Source organism: Bubalus kerabau, chromosome 3 (assembly GCF_029407905.1).
Source record: "Bubalus kerabau isolate K-KA32 ecotype Philippines breed swamp buffalo chromosome 3, PCC_UOA_SB_1v2, whole genome shotgun sequence".
Classification (NCBI taxonomy): Eukaryota; Metazoa; Chordata; class Mammalia; order Artiodactyla; family Bovidae; genus Bubalus; species Bubalus kerabau.
Genome location: NC_073626.1, coordinates 27382874 through 27402452, shown reverse-complemented (window position 1 = coordinate 27402452; position 19579 = coordinate 27382874). Strand labels below are relative to the sequence as shown.

The window sequence follows — 19579 nt, the reverse complement described above, 5'->3', positions numbered from 1 at the left end:
CAGCCCCTCTAAGTCGATTTTGGGCAGAAATGTAAAGAAAGTCCAGGCACCACCTCTGACAGGTGCATATCTCTTTGCTGTATCTCTTTGGCTTAGTTGCTAGGTCGTGTCCAACTGTTGTTGTTTAGCTGCTAAGTCGTGTTGGACTCGTTGCAACCCCATGGACTTAGCCCACCCAGCTCCTCTGTCCGTGGAATTTTCCAGGCAAGAATACTGGAGTGGGTTGCCATTTCCCTCCCCAGGGGATCTCCTTGAACCAAGGATTGAACCTGTGTCTCCTGCATTACAGACCGATTCTTTACCACTGCATGAGCAGGGAAGCCCCTGGATATCTCTTTGCTATGCTAAGTCACTTCAGTCGTGTCCAACTCTGGGCGACCCCATAGACGGCAGCCAACCAGGCTCCCCCGTCCCTGGGATTCTTCAGGCAAGAACACTGGAGTGGGTATCTCTTTACGAATTAATAAACTGGCATTCTGACATTTTTAAAAAGCCTACGCATTTGGGCTTCCCTCATAGCTCAGTTGGTAAAGAATCTGCCTGCAATGCAGGAGACCCTGGTTCAATTCCTGGGTCAGGAAGATCCGCTGGAGAAGGGATAGGCTACCCACTCCAGTATTTTGGGGCTTCCCTTGTAGCTCAGCTGGTAAAGAATCCATCTGCAATGTGGGAGACCTGGGTTCGATCCTTGGGTTGGGAAGATCCCCTGGAGAAGGGAAAGGCTACCCACTCCAGTATTCTGGCCTGGAGAATTCAAGGACTATACAGTCCATGGGGTCGCAAAGAGTCAGACACAACTGAGTGACTCTCCAAAAAAAAAAAAAAAAAAAAAAATGCATCTGATGCTATCTATAAAAAACATGATTTATGGGTCATAAGAATTAGATGCCTGAGGGTATCTGGGCAATACATATATAAAACCTTTATAATGTATATACTACTTGACCCAGAAATTCCAGTAATAGGAATTTATCAAAAAAAAAAAAAATCATGAATGCAGGAAGTCACAAGAATGTTTACTGTAGCACTATAAAAACTGGAAACTTATATATCCAACAATGTATGACTGAATACACAACTGTGGTAATCCTTATTAATAACTTTTCTTTAGTTTTTGCAAATGCCTAATTGAATGGAAGAATAATGAATGACTAGGGAAAAGGTTCATCATATGCTAACAGCAGAAAAGTGGGTTATATGAATCAAGATTACAAAATGCTAAATGTAGTCTTTGGGTGGTAGAGTCATGTATGATTTTTATCTTATGTTTACCTGTATTTTATAAGTTCCCTGTGAGAGTCATAAATGTACTTTGGAAACCATTTAAAACTAAATTGTAACCAATCACACACACAAAAAAACTATACGACTCTACTTATAGGAGGCCCTAGAAGAGTCAAATTTATAGCGACAGAAAGTAGAGTGGTAGTGGGCAGGGGAGAATGGTGAGTCATTTAAGAGCTACAGAGCTCAGTTTTGCAAGATGAAGCAGTCCTAGAGATGGATGGATGGTGGTGAAGGAACTTCATACCACTGAACTGGTATGCTTTAAAATAACTAAGATGGTAAATGACATGTGTATTTTACCCCAATTTTTAAAAAGCCAAAATACTTTTTTAAATGTTAAATGCATAAATCATAAGTATAGCTGGGTCCAGAGCTGTCCTAGTTCTTACGATTTTCAAGAGACATAGGTACAGAAGGCCGAATTTGACCCTGGACCACATGGCAAGGAGCAAGATGGTCCGTGTGCCCACCAGGCTGGCATGTGCCTTGGGATGAGCTGGCCGTGCCATTTCCTGTCTCTTCCGTCATGAGTATGGTGTTTTCTCCCTCTCCAACCAGCTCTGATTCTAGATGAAGGGCTGAGTAAGCCGTCCCCAGGGTGTGACTTCCCCTAGAGCCTAGCTACAGGGACTGCAGGGGCAGGCGAGTCTGGGAGAGACGCCAGCCATGTCCTGCAGAGGCCACGGTTTAAGAGTTTTGCCCCCAAAGCCCTTCAGGTAGCCTCTGGTGGAGCCAGGCCAAGAAAGGAATCTTACCTCCATGTCCAGACAACTCACCACCTCACTGCAGGATGAGGAGGGAGGACTGGATTCAGGGAAGAACGTGTCCCCCTTTATTCACCAGGAGGGCCCCAGAAATGCCCACCCAGTTCCTGGAGGTGGACCTCAGAACCCCAAGCTTGCAGAGCCCCTGGCTCAGCATTGCATGTGGCTGACACCTTTTCAGCAACAGGAAGTGGGATGCTCAGTCTAGATATCCAAAATGATCATACATGGCACAGGAAAAGGAAGTTTTCCAAGAACTTTGGGGTTAACAGGACCCGAGAAAGATAGAGACCAGTACTTTCCTTACCTGCTGTAGGCATGCTAACATTGTACTGAGGTAAGATAAATAGGAAGGCAGTCTTGGCGGTGACCTGTGAAACAGAGGGAAAAGTTCCAAGTTAGCTTCTTGGCCACATTAAAAAAAAAAAAACCAACCAGCAAAGCCTGCGACCAGCCCTGGAGTCCATGCCTTTCACATTCTCAGACCCACAGGCCTCTCCAATGAAGGGTTTCACCTGGAGCTGAGTTAGCAACATTTGTTTTTCTCCCCCATTTTCTTTAATGGCATCCCTCCCAATACCTGCACTGAAAACAAACGAAACCACCCCAAGTCCTGGATGGTATCTAGACTGGTGCTCGCTGCAGACAGAATGCGACAAGGTGTGCTCCACCCACTGGCAGAGAGCTCGAAGGCAAAGGATACACATTTGTCTGTGCATCATTCATTCATTCACTCAAGTGTTTATCAAGTTGGTTCTAAGTACCCAGCACCAGTGAAGACAGGAACTAATAGAAGATAAGGTCACAGCCTTCCAGAGTTTCCAGAACTCAGGACCTAGCTGAGGTTCCCCAGCATGCTGATTAACTGCACAGTGGGCGGCAGCCCTCCAAATCTAAACCCGAGCCTCAGAAACAGAGAACTCCAGCTGCTAATTTCACATCTTCTCTACTCAGGGGGTGGCAGGACACAACACCCCATACTGTTGGTCTGTTTATTTCGAAAGCTGCCTTTCAAATCTCAGTGGTGCTGTGATAAAACCGTGGCTGTCACCTGGGTTATTAACAGCCAACTCAGTCCTCTCGTGGTTCAGCCTGCAGGGGAGAGACTGTAAGATGAGGGGATTTGACGCTTGGACTCTAGAACCGACTGCCATGGCTCAGACGTTGCCTCTGCATTTGCCCACCTTGAACCCCGTCCTCCTGGAAGGATGGAGGGGGCAGATGCTCTCCCCAGCCCATCGGACACTTGGAGTCTCACTTCCTGTGTCTGTAAAAGGCAGGATATTTGCGGTGCCCCAGCTGGTCTGGGGCGGGGTGCGGTGTGGGGCAGCGATGGCCCAGCTGTCAGCGTCATTTAAAGCTCCCCAGATGTTTCTGATGTGCTGATGTTTCTGGAGCAGGTGCAGAGGCCAGGTATGGGGTAGCCAGACACCAGGCCTTTCCTGGCAGGCCCCTGGGGACACTTTATCAGCAGAGTTACTGGTTTGCCTCTAAACAGAAAGATGTGAAGGGTGCCCTGTGGGTGTGAGGGAACACGGGTTTCTGTGGCAGGAACAGCAGGGAGATGGCTGAAGGACACCCTACCAAACACTGCCTACTTCTTAGGGCACAGTCTCCTCCAGTGTCACCTAAGAAACACACTCGCCTTTTAAGCTGGCAGGCTGAAGTGGACCTCTCTGTAGTTCTGGCTGACCAGGACCCCCTGGCCCCTGCCCAATGGCACCAACATTTCCTGAAGAGATACCTCTCCCCACCTGAGTTGTGGTGACGGTGGTCTGGTGACCCCCGTCCTCCTGGAAGGATGGAGGGGGCAGAAGCTCTCCCCAGCCCATCAGACACCTTCTCCCGGGCTCTGAATCTTGGGCGGGGATGGAGGAAAACCTGGTCAGTGCCATGTGCCTGCCAGACTCTCCTGCTGGGGTTCCTGAAGCAGAGACTCACATCAACCATAGGAACCCCCAGGCGGTCCCTTAAAGTTGGGTCAGAGTCCATCCTAAGATATATCAGAGTCTCATGAGTACAGCATTGAGATCCAACCCAGGCTGCATGTTCGAACCTCTGGGGGAGCTTCTAGAATCTCGATTCCTGGACCACCCTCAATTAACCCTACCCCTCGAGGGTGTCAGCAACCCACCAGGCTCCCCAAAGCAGGCCAGGTGCAGCCTGGCCTGGGAGCCCCTCATGGGAGATCCACCCTCCCCAGCCTCGCAAAGCACGTCTCTCTGGCCAGTTTCTGTCTGTGTCCTCCATAGAATTCATTTCATGTAATCAAGTTATGTTTTAGGTCCATTTTTAACTTCAAGAGAAACACACATACTTTAAAAACTGAAACAATTCAGAAATGTAAACTAAGAGCTGAATATTCACTCTACATTCTTGGTTTTTCCTCTCTCCCCACTTGTGCGGGGTCAGTTTTCTGAGAGCTTTCCTATGCATCTATCCACTTGGAATTAATTTCATTTTACTCTGACATCATAACTTTGTCTGTGTTTATACCACTTGACAGAAGGGATTAAAGAGTGAAGAAATTTTAAAAGAGCTACTACTTTTTTTTCCATTTTTTTTTTAATTGAAGTATAGTTGATTTACAATGCAGCGTTAGTTTCTGGTGTACAGCACTAGGGCACCAGATTCAGTTATACACACATGTATTTTTTCATACTTTCCACTATGTTTATGACAGGATATTGAATACAGTTCCCTGTGCTAAACTGTAGGACCTTGCTATTTATTTGGTATATAGTAGTTTGCATCTGCTAATCCCAAATTCTTAATGTATCCCTCCCTGCCCCCTAGCTTTTTCCCTTTGGTACCCATAAATTTGTGTTCCATGCTGTCTGTTTTGTAAACAAATTTGTTTGTATATTTTAGATTTCACATATAGGCAATATATTCACATATACCAATATTACATGGTATTTGTCTATCTCCTTGACTTACTTCACTTAGTAAAAGAACTTATTAAGTACTGTTTAAGTCACTTTCTTAGCTTGGTTAATCAAATGGTTGTCGCAGGAATGTACAGACCAAGGCACAAAAACATCCAGCATGCATGAAAGTATTCCAAGTATGGTGACACAGAATGTGTAGCTTGACTTTTCCTTTACTGATGGGAACACAGAGATAAGTGGCTATATAATAAAAACTTCCTATAAAAACTAGGCCTTTTCATTACAATTTCCCATGGGGTTACCCCTAAAGTTTTATGCTGAAAAGTTAGGCCAAATAAAATGGCCTCTCTGTGGAAGTGTATACAGACGGATTTTTTTTTCGTTTCATTGAAAAAAAATTTTTAGAAAATGACAATAAAGGGCACAAACAAGTCAACAGGGATATACAAGTAGAAAACATAGGGACAAGGTAGAACGAAGCATGCCGCTAGCTTCTTTAATTGGTTAAAAGCACAAAGTGTAACAGGCAGAAAGTCTATTTTAAACAAATTAGAAAGCTGTGCGTTTAGGCATAGAAAACAAACTTATGGTTACCAAAGGGGAAAGCTGGGGGTTGGGGATAAGTTTGGAGTATGGTATTAGCACTTACAAACGGCAGTATAGAAGACAGATAAACAACAAGCACCTACTGCACAGCACCGGGAACTACATTCAATATCCTGTGATAAACCACGATGGAAAAATATGAAAAAGAATAACCTATAATGGAAAATCTGAAAAAAGAATAAATATATATAACTGAATCACTTGGCTGTACACCTGAAATGCCATATTGTAATCAACTATATGTTAAAGAAAAAGCTGTGTTTCTGTCTCAATTAGCCCCAATATACACATCCACAAAAATGGGATGTGAAGGAATGCTGTCCTACACAAGACGCTGTACCCGGAATTAAGGGAAACAGCTATTGACACAGGAGTTAACACCCAGAGCATTAGCCTCTAACTGGTGGAAGGATAATCCCACTTCGCTTTAGGGATGACAGCAATCTGGTATATGAGCTGTACCAATGCCCTTGGCCTAGCCCTGCATACCCAGTCAATTCTTGTTACTGCTGCTGTTCTGCAAAATCACTGTGATCCCAGGAACAGTGGACCACTCACTGCTCCTAGGGGACAGGGGATCAGACTCCTACAGGCCTCTGAGCACATTTGCATCAACTGATCAATATGTAACCGTGGTTTACACATGTTCCCTTTGAGAGACGCTGCATGGAACACACACTGTTGAAACATGAACCCTGAGCTTGTGGCTTGAGCCTGAGGAAGCTTCTCTAACACACGTACGTTCTCCGCCAGGCCCATCCCGGCCTCTCCATGCTCAAGATCCCCAGACGGCACCCTGGCACCCCATGTGAGGGCCCCTGTAAGCAGCTAAGTCACAAACGAAAGGCATGAAGATGCAAGACCGTGGCACTAATCAGACAGCAAAAAGGCCACTTGCTCATGGCAGGAGCTGGATCAGGAAGGCAGAGCATCAGCCGGCTCCCCTCCATCCGGGACGTGCTTGTCGAGTGAGCCATACACCCCACTGCCCTGCGCATGTCCACAGACACCGCAAAGTCGCCTGGAGATGGGGTGCTGGGGATCACAGGTACACGTCAGCACACAGCAGCAGTGCACACGTGAGAGGCGCCAAGAGTTCTGTTCTGGGGTGAACCCGAAAGGTTTTCTCCTTTTTAACTTTTATTGGGGTGTAATTTACGCACCATAAACGTCATCCTTGATAAGCAGCCGGCTTTATATGGCTTATCTTTCCTTGTTTTTAAACTCTCTTCACTGGGATGTAAATTCTATGAAAGGAGGGGTCTTTGATTATCTTCAATCCACTGTTGCAACAGTGCCTAGACACGGCCTGCACTGGGCAAGTGCTTGTTAAATGCAGACCTGATTAGGCAGGGGAGGCGCTGCTGCTTTGTCACTTGACCCTCAGCTTGTCCTCTGCCTTCATCCCCTGTGCATGTCCCCTCTCTCTCCCTGGGGGCCTTCCCAGTGCTGGGCATGTAGTAGATCTCTCATAAATGCCTATTTGATGAGCGAATACTGCAAGAAGCTATAGCATTTAGTAACCACGGACAAAAGCTTAACAGATGCTTTCTAAACATGATTCTAAGAGGAAAGCATCTGGGACTCTGCTTAAGGCAAAAAATTCGAGATTCCTGTATTTTTCCATCCCTACGCCCCTGGTCGTAACAGCAGAAACCATTTCAAGCCATGCATCCTTGTCTGCAGCAGCCAAGCTTGCCTCCACGTTACACGCCTCAGCAAGATAACGTGTTTTCTCTGCTTTGACGACAAAGAGACTACACCTGAGCCACAGAGAAGTCCCCTGTCCACCAAGACCTCACAAGCAGAAAAGGCAACAATTTGATTTTTTTTTAATGCATTTCAAAAACAAATTTAGGAGACATACAACATGACACATAAAATAGAATGATGACATAAAATAGGAGGAGAGGATGACCAAAAAATATATATTGAAGGCAAAGAGAAGGAGCACTGATGAGGCTGATCCACAAAAACTCACTTCAGAAAGTCTCATTGGCTTAAGGCCCCCAGAAATTTGGCCTTAAACTTTCTCAAAGTCGTCAGAAGGAAGGGAGGAGGATCATCAGCTCCTAGACTGATCACATCCCTTAATTAAGAAAACAAAAAAGACGGCCCCTCCAAAAGCAACTCTACTTTTCCAGCACACAAAAAAGGCAGCTCTACTTTTCCAGCACAAGAAACTTCTGAGGTCTTCTGGCACCCCAAAGGTTCACTCCAAACTTCTCCCAACTTCAGACCAAGGATGAAACAACAAACACCCGCCTGCCAGCACTGGCTGGGTTCGTTAACACAGAGGGCTAAGAAACAGGAACCTACTAAAAATGTCATTCCATTTATTTCCCATCCTTCTAAGGTTGTTTATAGGAAACATTATCGAGCTTAATAGCATTTTAAATGCCAGGCTCAGTGGGTGAAAGTGCAAACGTGCTAATATGCTAATATAAAGAAGAATACTAAATTATGTAGGAGGGGCCACCACACACACACAGGAAGCTTCACTGAACTTTTAACTCAAACAGGGCATCAAGCACAAAGGCAGTGACATTGAGCGTGCTTGTGCAGCCGTAACAGAACCCAAACTGTTGCACATGCCGTGTTCTATTAGGGGCACATGAATCTGAGCTCTCAGTTGCAACTGAGACCAAGGATGCCAGTAAAACAGCTGCCTCCAGCAAAGCATAATAGACGGACTCCAGTACCAGTCCTGCTGTGGGTGTGGGTGACCGACCTCAGGCAAGGCATTTCACCTCTCTGGACCCCAGTTTTTTCATCCATGAACAACAATGGTGGTGAATGTTAGGGCTTACTCAGTGCAATGCATGTTTCTAAGGGCTTCACAGAAATTATTTCCTGTAATTCTCACAACTACCCTGTGAGGCAGATCCTCATAATATTCCCATTTTACAGATAAGCATAGAAAGGATTAGGTATCAGAACGCATGTCCTTAAAGATCCTCTCTCCACCTTCAGCTCCAAAAAGTTATTTCCTGGTTCCACTTACCATTAATGCTAAAAACATAGCCTTGGCCTACCTTGGTGGCTCAGTGATAAAGAATCCGCCTGCCAATGCAGAAGACACAGGTTTGATTCCTGGTCCGGGAAGATCCCACATGCTTCCGAGCAACTAACCCCATGCACCACAACTACTGATCCTGCGCTCTAGAGCCTGGGAGCCGCAACTACTGAAGTCTAGAGCCCGCGCTCCACCCCAGGAGAAGCCACTGCAATGAGAAGCCAGAGGACCACAACCAGAGAAAATCCTGCACACTAAGAAACACCCAGCAAGCCAAACACACACACACAAATTTAAAAAACAGCTTCATGCTGACAGCTTGCTGAGAGTGTAAAATCTACTACTGCATCTGCATCATGAGAAGATAAGGCCCAGGTGTCACCTGTAACCAACAGCAAGAAAACAAGACCTCTTGGGTCAACCTGCCATGCCTATGTACCACATACACCTGGGCTTGCCAATGCCCCAGTCTGCTCTCCTTCACTGCAAGCTGATGTCTGGACAGCAGAGATAAGAGAGGAGAGATGCAACGAAGGCAGTCTCCTGGCTTTCCAGGTAAGCAGTATTTGACCTTCGGTTTGGTTTATTGTTTATTTCGTGGCCATATCCACACACTGGTCCTTGAATGGGGCTGCACAGCAGGACTCACCACCAAGGACAGGAGATGGGAGGGGTCCTGCTCCAAACGAAGCTCACCCACCCAGGGGCTGAACCGCAGTCCATGCAGCCGATGGAACCTCTGGGGAGGGATGCTCACACCCAGCTCCTCAGGAGCACAAGTGAGCCAAGTGACCTATCCCCCTGTCGTGCCCCAGCCTGCTCTCCGAAGCCACATGATCTCCACTTAGAATTTCCCAAAACTGCTCTTGCATCTTCCTGCCCAGGTGGTGCACAGAAAAATTTCAGTCAGAAAAACATTTAAAACTCACACCCCTCACCGATACAGAGAGCAAACTAGTGGTTACCAGTAGGTGGGGGGAGGGGCAATATAGGAGTAGGGGATTAAGAGGTACAGTTATGTATAAAATAAGCTACAGGTATACAGTGTACAACATGGGGGATATAGCCAATATTTTATAATAACTATAACATTTAAAATTGTGTATCAGTATATTGTACACCTATAAGTTATATGATATTGTACATCAACTATATTTCAGTTTTAAACTGTAAGAAAAAGTAAATACGTCATGCTCAACTGGTGAGTGTTTTTAATGAGTCTTTTAGCCTTTCTCTCCTGGAGTGTTGGCTTCATTGAGTCCAGCTGGTCATCTGCTACTGCTGCTGCTAAGTCGCTTCAGTCGTGTCCGACTCTGTGTGACCCCATAGAAGGCAGCCCACCAGGCTCCCCCGTCCCTGGGATTCTCCAGGCAAGAACACTGGAGTGGGTTGCCATTTCCTTCTCCAATGCATGAAAATGAAAAGTGAAAGTGAAGTTGCTCAGTCGTGTCCGACCCTCAGCGACCCCATGGATTGCAGCCTACCAGGCTCCTCCGTCCCTGGGATTTTCCAGGCAAGAGTACTGGAGTGGGGTGCCATCGCCTTCTCCGGCTGGTCACCTACATGCACTGTAATATGGCTGGGACTCAGTGAAGGAGGTTTGAAGCCCCTCTGCCACTCAATAAAGGCAGATACAGCTGAGACAAAGATGATTTTCACACTTGCTTTCTGAACGTTTCCATCTGGATAAGCAGGGGCTGGCAGGGAGGGCCGAGTGCCTGCAGTCAGGGGCAGGTTGCTGATGGTACCTTCCGTGTGGCTTTTATAAACACCTGGAGATTCCGTTTTTTCACCTGAAAAACTGCCTTGATGTAAGAACAAGGCAAAACTACTCAAACACACACAACAGATTCTCTACAAACCTGTGTTCATTGTGCTGAAAAGACTCTGTTAACAGTCATGATCATAGTCCTATATCAAATGAAAAAAATGACGCTGTATATTTATGAGAAAAACCCATCATCAGAGCAACCATGATACAATGATAGCAGGGGCTTTAGAACATTCATTGATTCCAAGGTCTAAACTATATTATATTGGAATCAAGAGGAATTTAGAAAGGGCCACTTAAACAGTTTCTAAAATTCTGAAGTTGAGCTTTTAATTTTTTTGGCCATGCTGAGCGGCTTACAGGATCTTACTTCTCTGACCAGTGATTGAACCCTGGCCCTTGGCAGTGAAAGAACGGAGTTCTAACCACAGGACAGCAAGGGAATTCCCAAGATGAGCTAATCAAAAACAGGAAAAAAAAAAAAAAGATACATATGAAAACTGAATTTGAGGTTAATCCAGTACTAAAACACAGGAGGTGGTCTAAAGTCAGCTCTTTGCACTGCTTTTACAGCCACAACTGACTGATAACCTTAAGACTGCATGTTTATGCAACCTATGCTTGTATAGAAGGAATTCGACCCACTATGTGCCTTACAGACAGCCTTAGATAAAATACCTACATCCCATGTATATTTCTTCTCTGGAGGCCTTAATATATACACACTCTCATCTGCTCCCTCCCACAAAGAGCCCTGAGCCAATATTTTAAATACTCTTAGTTGATTACATACTTCACCTCCCCTTCATCCTCAGCAGCTCTCCCCTTATTTGGGTGGGTCAGCATACTCAGAAACCATTCCCCACAGAAGCTAAAAACTATATAAAAATAAAGAAGAGCCTTGTTGTTCTTGTTTAGTCACTCAGTTGTGTCCAACTCTTTTGGGACCCAGTGGACTGTAGCCCACCAGGTTTCCTCTGTCCATGGGATTCTCCAGGCAAGAATACAGGAGTGGGTTGCCATTTCCTTCTCCAGGGGATCTTTCCAACCAAGGGTCTGACCCTGAGTCTCCTGCACTGGCAGGAAGATTCTTTACCTCTGAGCCACCCAGGACACTCAAAGCAGCACTTAGTCATTCAAAATTTAAAAATAACAAAATAAGGAAGTGTGTACACAGAATACCTTTCTAGCATGTCAATGCTCTTAAAATGCGCTTCTCTTGCAGGATATGGCAGAGTTCAGATTCTCTGTGGATATTCCCAGAGCACATACATGAGTGAAAACAAACTATTTTTATGAGCAAAAGCTACTTGTTCAGATGCAGTATCATCTTTAAAATAAAAATCAACACAGAAAAAAGAAAGGATTGTGGAGTGTAGAATTTTAGGCTCCAAGTGATTTTTTGGGGATTAAGTAACATCTTAGACTTGATTGCAGAAAAGGAACTGTGGCACCAATATATCACAACGCCCACCAAACTGCAGTTTCTAGAGAAGCTTTAGCTCCATAAGGCGGGACACACAGGGAGGGGGCAATTCTGAAGCCACATGTGTCTGCGGCAGCCAGTCACTACTCACTGGCCATCATCACCAGTGGCTGCCAGCGAGAATCGGACCCAAGGAGCTCGTGGCATTTCCTCCTGTTTGGAGGAAGTGGAAGGATTATTGGGGGGCGGGGTGGGGAGGAACCAGGCGAGGCCCAGGTGGATCTGCCTTCATTTGCTTGTTTACAATGAAGGAAGGAAAGAACGGGGTAGACCAGAGTCGAAGGCCACCCTTTTAAATGATTTTCCACCGTCTGGAAAGTTTCCTACTTAAAAACGTCAGCCAGGCGTGGGGAGCGGAGCTTGCTAGAGAAGAGAACTGGGGAGAGCGATGAAGCTTCTCCGGGGCTGCAGACCAGGCCTGATTCCCGTGGGAACCTTCAGATTCCTCTTGGGCTCCAGTCGAGCCGCGAAGAGAGGCCCTGACTCAGGCTGTCCACCTCCGCCCACACGCGAACTGAGCGAACAGAGGGCAAAAAGGCAAATCAGTGAGCTCTTACATTCAGCCGTTCCTCTGCAATTGAGGATGTGCGTTGTCTGTCGTCCTGGTCTCTGCACACACACCTGAGGAGTGAAGGGCGGGTTCGGCGGGTCCCCTGGGGTGCCACCTAACTGCAGGCAACACCTTACCCTCCACACTCGAGGCCTGAGCTCTGCTCTGCGCATCGCACCTCTGAACCTCCGCTCTCCCGCGCTCACTGCGCATGCACTATACCCTGCCCTGGGCGGCCCCCAGTCTACCCAGCACGAGTCCAGGAAGGCCTGCCGAAGACCACCCGCAGGAGGGCACCTGAGAGAACTTCATGGATGATGACTTGGTTCAGGTGAATTAAATCAAGGCCATCAAGGTGAATGAAAAACACCAGGCACTCAAACATCCCTTGTCTGCAAATAATATTCACAGGGGGATGTTCCAAATCGTCTTCAAAGTGGAGAAGGAAAATAACATGAAAGGCAAGAGTTCCCAGAAAAATGTCCTACAGACAGACGGAATACACAATTCTAACCCCCAAGGCACCACTTGAGGTGCCCACACTGCCACAAGAGTCCCTCTGTAACCCTAAAATGAATAAACAGAGCCCAGGCAAACACTAATATCTAGGTTACAAGCTATATGCCAAGATACTCTCTCTCTCTCACACACACACACACACACTCTCAGATTAAGCAATGCATGTTAGTGCAAAATCTCACTTTACTAATTCAAAGCAGTATTTTAAATGAGATCTAAAAATGTGTGGTGCTTTTTCTCTGCTGAGGAGGCCAGCTTCCTTCACAGTCTCTCAGCAACCCAGGAGGCTGCCTGTGACCTCACACAGGTGAAGGCGGCCCAGGAAGAAAACCACACCTCAGAGGGAAAGGTTGGACTGAGGCTGAACTCAGGTTGGGTCCTCAGAGGCAGACAGGCGGCAGCAGGCACCCTCATCCAACATCCAGTGTGCAAACCCCCGACCACCTGCTGGTGAATCCAGGCCTTGGAGCAAGGGCCAGGGGCGAAACTGGGCAACTCTATTTCAGAGGGACATAAGAAGGAACAGGAACCGCTGGGGACACCAGTGACCTTAAGCTTTGGCTGAAAAGCTCGGATGAACTCCACGTAGAGCAATCAACCACACAGCAAAGGTGGAGGAGGGGAGGATGCAGACAGACAGGCACACACAAAGGCGGGGGGGCGGGGGGGGCTTCGCTGCCAAGGCCTCGACGGGGGACAGTGCTTCAGCCACTGCTCTGCCCCCTCTAAGGCAGGAGCCCAGGCCATGGCCTGCAGAGGGCAGGTCAAGGAGCTAGCCTGAGTGCGGTCTCACCCTCTTCCCAGACTGCACTGGGAAAGACCAAGATCAGCCTTCCTGAGAACACCACAGGCCCACTCCACAGTCCTCTGTGACTCCTTAGTGCCTACAAAGGAATCAGGCCCCCTCCTGGATCCCAGGACACCACAGGTACCCCACCCCACCTAAGCTTTGCCCCCTCAACTCCCAGACACAAGAATACCCCTACCCCAAACACCATCCCAGGCGGGAAAGGCACTTCCCAAACCTGGAGCCCAGCCAGATAAAGCCAGATATACGTGGAAAAGCTTACAACACAACCTCGTCATTATCAGAGGGTACACACAGCAGCTCTGGAGACTAGACGGGGGCTCTGCCTGCCGTGAAGAACTGAAGGGATGGACAGGCCAAAGGCAGGCAGGAAGCAGGTTGCACGCTCTCAGAGACACCAGAGAAATATGACTCTGGGGAAATGAATGGCCTGTATGTGGAAAGTGATGAAGCTGGAAGGCTGGCAAGAACCAAGTCCCATGAAGGACCCTCTATGGTGGGTATAAAAACTGGACTTTTTGCTCCCTGTGGGAGGCTTTAAGCAGGGGAGAACACACTGAGGTTTCCACTGCTGAGAGCATACCTGCTCGGGGCGCAGAGGAGGGGCTGGGGAAGGCTGGGGGGCAGGAAACCAGTTTGGAAGGAAGGGTAACGCAGACCTGGACGAAAGTAATGGCCACAAACACAGGCAGCGTGGGTCGTTTTCAGAAGATTCGATGACACAGTGAATTCAGATGGAGTATCCAACAGCGATGTTCCCGTCTGGTTCAGGAGATGGACGGTGAAACATATAACTTCAGTAAGATGTGCTTGGGGTTAGAATGGTAATGCAGAATGCTGGGAGGGTGGTGGGATCATCAACTGAGAGAGAAGGCAGCTGTGGTCCAGGGCCGGGAGGGGGAGGGAAAGGGAGGGGGCTGAGAAGGACCCACAAGAGAGGCAGAAGGAACAGCAGCCAGGGGAGGAGTCTGGAGGAGTCTGGGCTCCAGGGAGGACCAGCCAGCCTGGGATGGAGATTCTTGCTGCAGAGGGCAGTGGTCTTAACTTTTTTTCTTCTGATGGATCCAGAGCAGCTGGAACAGTGCTCAGTACACACTAGGACCCCAATAAATATTTGCTGAAAGAATGAGTGCATGAATAGTCTATCTGATTTGGGGACGGGAAGATCATAAACTCATTATTTGCTGAGTAAAATGTTGCAGAAAAGGAGGTGGCAGAAGCTGGCGCATGAGATGAGCGTGAAACGTAGAGAGAAGGGGAGACAGATCTGGACCTGGCCAGGAGGTCAGGGAGGGATGGAAGAGTTCTCAAACCTCCGCGTGGTGAGGAGAAAATCTACGGGAGGTGAAGTGACTGGATATGCAGAAAACGGGGGAGCTGGAAGGAATACATCTACTCAGAGGGGATCTCTTGAGGAAATGAGATACAGGACCACAGACGAGGGGTGGCTGAGGGAGCACTGGCCATGGGCAGCTCCACAAGATTGCTGATGCCTCTGAAGTTCTGACACTTGTTCAGATCCGAGAAGATGCTCATTCAGTATGCCTTGAACTGATGTAATTCGAGGGGGAAACAGGAAGTCAAGAGGACTGGGGAGGATGTGGTGGGGGAGCAAAACCAAAATTATAACAACAGCCCTGCACCATCACGCTCAACAGGGCTGGGAAACCTTCTGGCCTGTCCGTCGCTTCCCCTGGCCCAGCACCGCGTGGGCCCAGCACCGCGCGGCCACCTCCGAGGCCATCAGTTCACCTTCAGTCGCGGCCCGAGAGGGAGAGGCAGGGCCGCCTGGATGGACTCACAGGAGGACAGCTGTTCTGCCTGACAGCTGTTCAGGGGAATTGTTAGGGTGCTGGCCAGAGGACCACCAGGAGGCCTCCGACTTCCCATCATTCCAGCAGCCTTCACTGTCTCTGGTCGGAGTGATGGGGCTCGGAATCAGAACCCTCAGACACGCAGTTATATAAGGGCCGGCTGAGGCCGGGGTCCGCCTTCTCCACCACAGCCGCAGGCGGGATTCTGGGGCCTTCTCCTGGATCTTATAGTGGCCACACCAAGTTTTCTAACAGCTGGGTCAAGGAAAGCAAGAGAAGTGCGTATGTGTGTGCGCATGCATGTAAAACAGGCTGGTAAGAAAGACACTCTCCCCAGAAACATACCTCTGCTTAGAACTGAAAAATCTGAAAAGTTAAAGAACATGTAAAACTTCTAAAAATATAAAATCAACCTATCAATCACAAAATGTTTACTGAGGGCATGCTCTGTGCAAGGCACAATGCTACTGGAGACACACAAATTTCTAAGACCCACTTCCTTCCCTCAAAGGCTCAGACCCAAACCAGAAGCTACAGCCTGTCAATCCAGTGCAAATCCTTAATTTCAGCAGTGGTAAAACTGCGCTTTACTGAACACTTACTGCCAGCTGGGCCAGGTTGAGGCGTTTTACGTGATTACCTCACGTAACCCTCAACAGCCTGTAAGGAACAACAATGAATGTGTGAGATCTCATTAAATGCTGGGCCCTGTGGTAAACAGCAAACAGGATCACCCCATTTAACCTTCTGTTGTAGAAACTCCTACTGCTACGAACACTGCCTCTACTATTACTTACTATGTTCCTACCATGTGCCAGGAATCGCTGTAAACACTTAACAGAAATTACCTCATTTAACCCTCCCACAAGCCCTATTATACAGAACAAGTGAGGCTCAAAAAGCTTAGGAGGGTTGCCCAGAGGCACATGACTAGTAAGCCCCAGAAGTGGGACTGGAACCCCAGATCCATCAGACTATGACATGTGGACTCTTAGCCACATGCACCCCTGAACAGTGAGCCTGAAAACTAACGATGGAGACTCTCTTGCGCGAAGAGTTATTTGTGAGACAAGAAAAGATGCCGTGAATCAGGACATGACGAGACAAAGAACAAGTGGGGGTCCTTCTATCTGGGGCAGAGACTGTGGCTTTATTCATCTTTGCACCCTGAGGGTCCTTGGTACAAAGGAGCGACTCCTTAAATATCAGCAAGTGCTCTGGGCTTGGAGCGTATGGATCTCCTTGGGGAAGACTCCTGGGAGGGGTGAGCTCGGCCAGAAAGATGTACAGATTGTGGATAAGTAGAGGGGAGGGGCGAGGGTGAGAAGAGACACAACTGTGCTGAGACAGTGCAGAGGACCCAGATGGAGCCAGCCAGCTCAGTGCACCAGGGGGGCTTTGGTGGGGCAGGGCGGGGAGGTGGATCTACTGTGTGGGGCGGCTTTGGGGGATCTACTGTGTGGGACAACTTTGGGGGATCTACTGTGTGGGGCGGCTTTGGGGGGTATCTACTGTGTCAGGCAACTTTGGGGGCATCTACTGTGTGGGGCAACTTTGGGAGCATCTACTGTGTCGGGCAACTTTGGGGGGCATCTACTGTGTAGGGCAACTTTGGGGGGCATCTACTGTGTGGGGCAACTTTGGAGGGCATCTGTGTGGGGCAACTTTGGGGGCATCTACTGCATCAGGCAACTTTGGGGGGCATCTACTGTGTAGGGCAACTTTGGGGGGCATCTACTATGTGGGTCAATTCAGATCAGCTGAATCCCATGTATTTCAAACAAGCTAGTCTAAAAACAAGAAAAGGAAGGGAAATCTGGCCCTCAGACCCCTTAAAGTTTGCATTCATTCATTCAAGTATTCATTCATTCATTCTAGCATTCATTCATTCATTCTAAAAGCAACCTGGCTCCAAAGTAGACTTTTGGCCTACTGAATTCATCCATGGGATGCTGTCCATTCCTGCATCATGGGCATTTCAACATCTTGCTTCCCCAAAGAGCCAAGCACAGATGAAAAAGTAATTGCTTCCCTCAATTAGGGAGGCAAAACTGTCACATAAAAATCCGAACTCTACTTCCAGACACAAAACTTGACAGACCATCCTGCATTTGTTTGCCAATTAAATTTTATCAGTTATTTAATGGTCTAGTGAGTCTGAGCTTCTCCACGTGAAACCATCAGGGAAGTAATTTCCTGTTGGATACCGATGTTCCAAGACCAGTGGTAACTGGACACATGATAAGAATCCTATATACGTTCCACTGGAACCTCTTCTTGGTCCCAGAAGGCCGAGGGTGCAGAGCATTGGCAGAGAAGGAAATGGGTTGAAGTGGTACCTGAGCATTATCTGAACTGGTTCAGGAGCCAGGGCGATCCTGGTCTCCCCAGAGATCAATCAGGGTAGTCAGTAGCTTACAGTAAACGTGTTCCAGGATTTGAATTATTGCAATCAGGAAACATCTGCCCCAAAAGGCTGTCATCAGAGTTTGCAGTATTTCAGGAGTACCGGTATCCCTTTGCCCCCCTTTCCGACTGCCCGCGGGCATAAAGGAGGCAGGATTCAAAACAGGAGATAGAAGAGAATGTGCAAGTGCTACTGGTCTGGCTGAGTCTCCATCCTGCCCTGGGGCCCAGGGCAGAGGGCGTGATGACCTTTACCGAGTGCATCAATGGGCTTCTTGGAGCCCTGGCTTCATCTGATTCCACAGGAGGTGAGAGGACCCCAGGAGGTGCCACTACCTGGCGCCCTCCCTGCTGGGTGACGAGGCAGTGACTCGATCACATACCAAAGGTCCAGCCCCCTCCTTCAGCCACAGCTCACTCACCCACCACCTCTCCCTCTTCCTCCCTCTCTCCCTCACAGCACAAGTTCTGCACCGGCTCCATCCTCCGTGTCTTCAGATTTGGGGCCACCTTCCAAGATCGAAAGCCCTGGGGCGGTTTACCATGTCTTGTCCATTTCCCCTCATCCTATCTGTCTCCACCTGTTAACAGCACCTTCAATCATCTCATCTGTTTCCACCGGGACCTGGATTGAAACTGTTATGCTCTTCAAATAAAAGGCTTACTACTAATACCACGTGACAATAATTAACCTCATCAATACAACTGCTGGCAACAGGGCACATCACATCAGCCGAATCCTCTCCCATCCGTGTATGCTGGGAGCATTAACCAGGAAACTAGCGGGAAGGCGGACAGACGGCTGCTCCGAGTTGCGATGACCAGCAATGCTGACAACCAGCAGAAACCACTTCCCTTGGGCAAGATGCCTTGGGACTGGCTTCTCACACACTCTCGACAACACAAGCCCCTGCTTCAGACCAGCAACCTGCGTGTTCAGGGGCCTTTTCCTAGGACACCACTGCCCTCGGGCTGCAGAAGGGAACCCCAGGCTTGGCTTCAGGAATATTTGATCACAGAGCTTCCAGCCCTGATTTTGGAAAGTCACATCCACTCTGGAGACTGACTTTATACTGACAAATAACAGCTTTGAAATAATAATCTCATCTGCTCCAGCAGGCAAATGAAAGGCTCTCAGCCTGTTTAGGCTCCAAGTGGGTGGAAGGGGTAAGCCAGGGAGACCCCAGCCCAGCACCTCCTCAGACATGGGGGGATTTTTTCCCTTTTCCTTTTCAGGGACAGAGGAGGTCTGGTAGGTGGCGGGGAAGGGAGAGCCTGCAGACAAACCGGGCCTCAGCTCCGGGACGTCCTTCCACCTTTTCCTCCAGCTGAGCAGCCTGGGGGCAAGCTGTCTGCCAAGCTTCCCCGTGTAAACACTCCGGCACCAGCTGGGGTTTGGAATCCGCTGAGTCTCTGCCAGCTGGCAACCTGGAGATGGGCCGGATTAAAGGAATGCATAATGAGTGGGGGGGTGAGAGGCAGGGGCTGTATTTACCCAGAGGGGGTCTGCAGGGGTCACTAAGGCGCTGACTAAAGGCGGCTGTGGAAGGGGAAAAATCCGAAGGGAAGAGGAAAGGGGTTGCACAGTGCCCAAGTGTCCTGCTGCGCCCCACCCAATGGCCCAGGGCTGTTATGCTCATTTATTTTTTCTCTTTCACAAA

The 19579-nt window shown here is 48.3% G+C and overlaps 1 protein-coding gene and 1 long non-coding RNA gene across 7 annotated transcripts in view; one reads left to right on the top strand and one right to left on the bottom strand.

Annotated features, from left to right (window-relative positions):
- TRAM2 (translocation associated membrane protein 2) overlaps positions 1–19579 on the bottom strand; it is a 69701-nt gene that overhangs the window by 31138 nt on the left and 18984 nt on the right. For 3 of the 6 annotated variants that reach the window (XM_055571216.1, XM_055571220.1, XM_055571218.1), the window contains exon 2: positions 2359–2422. In XM_055571216.1, the coding sequence (XP_055427191.1) occupies positions 2359–2422 (64 nt within the window). Of the gene's footprint in view, positions 1–2358; positions 2423–12378; positions 13145–14281; positions 14477–19579 lie in introns of those variants that run through there. The other 3 variants (XM_055571219.1, XM_055571221.1, XM_055571217.1) reach the window with 3 other exon arrangements.
- On the top strand, positions 16288–18578 carry LOC129645806 (uncharacterized). Its single transcript, XR_008711501.1, has 2 exons — positions 16288–16776; positions 18379–18578. It is a non-coding gene; the product is annotated as an uncharacterized LOC129645806 (long non-coding RNA).